The sequence below is a fragment of the Poecilia formosa genome, unplaced genomic scaffold (genome assembly GCF_000485575.1).
Source record: "Poecilia formosa unplaced genomic scaffold, Poecilia_formosa-5.1.2 Scaffold27, whole genome shotgun sequence".
NCBI lineage: Eukaryota > Metazoa > Chordata > Actinopteri > Cyprinodontiformes > Poeciliidae > Poecilia > Poecilia formosa.
The window spans coordinates 3,124,849-3,129,180 of NW_006799966.1; the positions used below are offsets into that span (position 1 = coordinate 3,124,849).

A 4,332-nucleotide genomic window follows, 5' to 3' on the forward strand; every position below is an offset into this window, starting at 1 on the left:
TTTGAAGTCTTGTCATTTTTACCCTTTTATTTAGTCAAGTAATCTCAGAGTTGGAGACTTTCTGCGTATTATGTTTATCTGTGCTTTTATCCATATTAATATCAAAACATTATATTTTGATATAAATATGTAATATAATGTCTACGAAGGAAGACTGTCAGGTGATAGTAATACATAGAGAGAGCTACATAGAGGGAACTACAGAAAGAAACTTAATTAGTGATATGCAAATGCAGACTATGGCACATATTGATACTAAGATGAGTATTCCATTGATAGTAAAGAAGAAGAAGAAAAAGAAGAAGAAGAAGAAGCCCATGCTATCGGTTTAAAATGCTAATGTATAAACAATAAGTATAAATATTTAAACTTTTGAAGAAATAAAGGAAAAGACAAAAACAATACATACACATATGTGAATGTACAGTCAATTCAGTTGTTTTTTTTTCACAGAGAAAAGTTGTTATAGTTATTTTATGCCTATTTTGTTTGTCACTGGAGGAGCAGACTCATAAAGAGGCAATTTAATACTTTTCATACAATGGAAAAGTATCAGTGGCAGTCGTCTCAAACTCAGATCCTCAAGGCCTGGTGTCCTGCAATTTTTAGATGTGTCCCTTGTCCTACACACTGGAATTCAGTGGGTAAACTGCATGCAGTAGAGCTCTGGAGAGCTCTGCTGATGAGCTCTGTTGGAGCCAGGTGTGCTGAAGCAGAGAGACAACTGAAAGTTGTAGAACACCGGCCCTGGAGAGCTGGAGTTTGAGACCACAGCTTTAAGGAGTTCAACAGAGAAACATCATGGGGGAAGAAGCTACGTTGGTTAGTGGCAGCTGGTTTTGCAAGTTTTGTAGATGTGCCTCAAATGTTTGTGTGCATTTTGTTTGTTGAAAATAATCTATGTAGTAAAACTTAGTAAAGGCTACCATACCAGTTAAGTCAACAATAAAATCTATTTTAGTGCAGTATTTTTGACTGCATAAAACACAAGAAGACAATAGAAGACAACAGTTCAGAGTAAAATTCAAGTCAATAAATTCAGCATAGAAATAGTACAAAGAGAACCTTTTAGATCCAGCCAAGAGTTGTTGTCAAAACCCTCTTATGTCGTTATTTTGACTGTCAAAAGCTGAAAAGTTTGAGAACTGCTACAGACCCTTTGTTCACTGAATATTTTTTAAAGCTTTTCATAACAATCCTTCCCTCAGTAAATAATATTTTATAATCATCAGTTTAAAACATCAGCAGAAATTAGACCTTTTTTCCACTTTGATGTGTTGTCTTAAGAAAAATTACGCAATAAGTCAAAAATGGACTTTATTTATGAGTTCTATTTCAACTTATTGAAGTTGATGTTAGCAAACTCAAAAGAAGAATTATTTAAAACTAGAAGAGAAAAAGTTTTTAAAAAAATCACAGTAGGGTTTACATGTAGATTACTTGTGTGGAATTAAAATAGGTGAGTTTTTTTTTTTTTTTTTTGCAACCAGCTACAATGATAGAGATGTGAGGAGGAAAACTAACTTTTTGTCAGATTTAAGTGATTTTTATGGTCCCCAAATTCTGGGACTGAACAAACAAAAAAAATCTGAGGAAAAGAAAATACTTCTAAGGTGAAACGGGTAAGAATTCTGATATTATACATTTTATTTATAATATAATAAAATATTTTATTTATTTTCTCCAATGCCTCTAATCTTCTTTCGTAATTATTTTGAAAATACAATCATTTGTAAGCGTTTGTAAGGGCCTGTCTTGTGTTCCACTCCAGGACGGCAGATGGCGGTGTTTCGCATCTGAGCTGACTTACCAAAAAGAAGAAGAAAGGGTAGAGAAGAAACAGCTAGCAAGCAAACAAATTGTTTAATGTTACTCACGAAGTTGAAAGGCGTAAATTATCTTTGAGTCTGTCACTCAGACAGCTCAGTGGGACATCCAAAGTTGCTACTGAGAAATATACTGTATGTAAAGTGGGAGTCTTTAGAAGGAATGAGCGTCACGTATTGAGGAAATCGAGCAGAAAAAGTAGCTATCTGGAGTGCTAACCGCTGTCATCCTCATCAAGGAGAGTTCTTTGTTTTGTTTCTCAGATCCGAGTAATCATGGAACGAAGCTAGTTTATTTTTTACTGTTGCCACTTAACATGTTTGCAGGAGTTGACTAAGCATGACAGAAATGTTATTATTGATATAAACCCGAGTAGTCGATCATTCCTGGGACTAAACTAACATTAGCCGACCCAGAGCAAGTTCAGCAGCATAGTTGTGATTTTTAACGTCGGCCCTGAAAAGGACTGGAGGCACGGAAATATGGGCAACTGTCTGAAGTCCCCAACATCCGACGACATCTCTCTGCTCCATGAGTCCCAGTCAGACAGGGCGAGTTTCGGCGACGGGACAGATCCCGATCTGGAGCCGCCTCCTCCGTACCAGGTGAGGATCTTCAATCGCTCTCTTGCTCCTTTTAATATCCTGAGGGAAACAAATGTAGAAAAGGGTTGGCTAGCGCATCTTAACCAGTAGTTATGCTACCTGTTGGTTTTCCAGTAATTCTGCAAACATGGCGTGTTTATAGCTTCAGTTTTGTGGCCTCATTTGACTTCACTTTTATTCAAAATTCCATTTTGAACAAAAGGCTAAATATCATTTGTTTTCATTGTTATTCCCGCAGGGCACATGAATGTAAACATTTCTGTCTGCAATAGAGCTTGTATTTTTCCGTGTCTGCCCTCTCAGTCTGACCCGTCGGACCTGATGTTGTGTTGACACAGCTGAATATGTGTTTTTGGTTCTTTGTCTGCCACTAGGAGCAGGCTCACATGCCCATGTACCATCCAACACCCAGTCAGGCCCGTCTGGCCACCCAGCTGACGGAGGAGGAGCAGATCCGCATAGCTCAGCGCATCGGCCTCATCCAGCACCTCCCAAAGGGCGTTTATGATGGAGGACCAGACGGTTCAGAGAAGAAGATCAGAGAGTAAGCATTTATGCTATGTGGAAAAATGGATAGGAGTTGCCAGACATCACACTTTTGGTTGTATTGGAGACCTCAGTGTGTCTTTTCATACCTTAAAGTTCTGATTTATACATATTTTGGAAACACGAAGTGTTTTCTTTATGATAAAAGCTTTGGGTGTTTGCACAGAAGGTTTAAACAAAATGAAATTAGGTTGCGCTTGTGTTTCTTTTTAAATTAACAGGTTTAAAAACTGGAATTTTTTTTTACATAAAATTCCAGTCGTTATTGGAATTTTATGTAAAAATAAATTCCACCTCTCTGGTTTATTATTTAAAGCAAGAATGGAGATATACAGATTTAGGAATCATTTAAGAATAGATAAATAGAAGAAACTCCCTGTATGAATTAAAAGTTTGTTGATTAGGTTTTTACTGGTCAACACAGATTTTCAGATTTACCCGACACTCGACTTTTTGATTCTGATTTTAGGTTATACTGTCACATTCAGTGTCTTACAGGGAATTTACCTTGAATTGTTCACATTTTGTCAAGTTACAACCACATACTTTGAGGTATTTTATTGAAGTTTAATAAGTTGGTTCAACACTTATTAGTTTACATTTCCTTTTTGCAATATTTTTTCTTTCCGACGATGAGATTTATTACAAGGATTCCTGTTCTGCAGCCGTGCTCGTTGCCTCTTTTAGAGCCACAACAAAACACATTTAATTAAATTATCACAATATGTTCTCCTAAAATCTTGGGTCTCGTTGGCATTGTTTGATTCTTTTTTCAGGTGTGTGATCTGTATGCTGGACTTTGTTTACGGAGACCCCATTCGGTTTTTGCCATGTATGCACATCTATCACATGGATTGTATAGACGACTGGCTGATGAGATCCTTCACCTGCCCCTCCTGCATGGAGCCTGTGGATGCCGCCCTGCTCTCCACCTACGGACCAACCGACTTCTCCCCCGATGCTTAGGTCAAACTCAACCCCTTCCCCCCCCCACCACCGCAGCAAACCCCAAACCTAACAGCTGCCCTCTTGTGGAGTGAGAGGAGTTCAGAGATGTATCGTTTACCTTGCACTTTGGAAATTTCAAAAAAAAAAAAAAAAAAAAAAATTTACTTGCCCAATGTTGGCCTTTCATTCTTCCGAGGTCTGATGCTAATTTAAGCTGGTCTTAAAACATCAGTTAGGAGTCAGAAACGGTTCCCCTGCATGATTGTGCTTATGTGTGTTTGTTTCGCCCAGGTTGTGTCGCGTGTAGCAGCAGGTTAAAGAACACATTGGAATTGTGTGTGTGTGTGTGTGTGTGTGTGTGTGTGTGTGTGTGTGTGTGTGTGTGTGTGTGTGTGTGTGTGTGTGT

At 38.1% G+C, this 4,332-nt stretch overlaps 1 protein-coding gene across 1 annotated transcript; it reads left to right on the forward strand.

Moving 5' to 3' along the window:
- The first annotated feature begins 1,766 nt into the window (after positions 1-1,766).
- LOC103135786 (RING finger protein 11-like) lies at positions 1,767-4,062 on the forward strand. The gene is made up of 3 exons (XM_007548700.2): positions 1,767-2,432; positions 2,807-2,976; positions 3,755-4,062. The coding sequence occupies exons 1-3, from the start codon at positions 2,310-2,312 to the stop codon at positions 3,942-3,944; spliced, it is 483 nt and encodes a 160-aa protein (XP_007548762.1). The 5' UTR covers positions 1,767-2,309; the 3' UTR covers positions 3,945-4,062.
- The last annotated feature ends 270 nt before the right edge of the window (positions 4,063-4,332 follow it).

Bases quoted from the DNA above. Each gene is read 5' to 3' on its own strand.
- LOC103135786 (XM_007548700.2), top strand. From the start codon at position 2,310: ATGGGCAACTGTCTGAAGTCCCCAACATCCGACGACATCTCTCTGCTC. The intron at 2,433-2,806 runs GTGAGGATCTTC...GTCTGCCACTAG, and splicing joins AGCCGCCTCCTCCGTACCAG to GAGCAGGCTCACATGCCCAT. The intron at 2,977-3,754 runs GTAAGCATTTAT...TTCTTTTTTCAG, and splicing joins TCAGAGAAGAAGATCAGAGA to GTGTGTGATCTGTATGCTGG.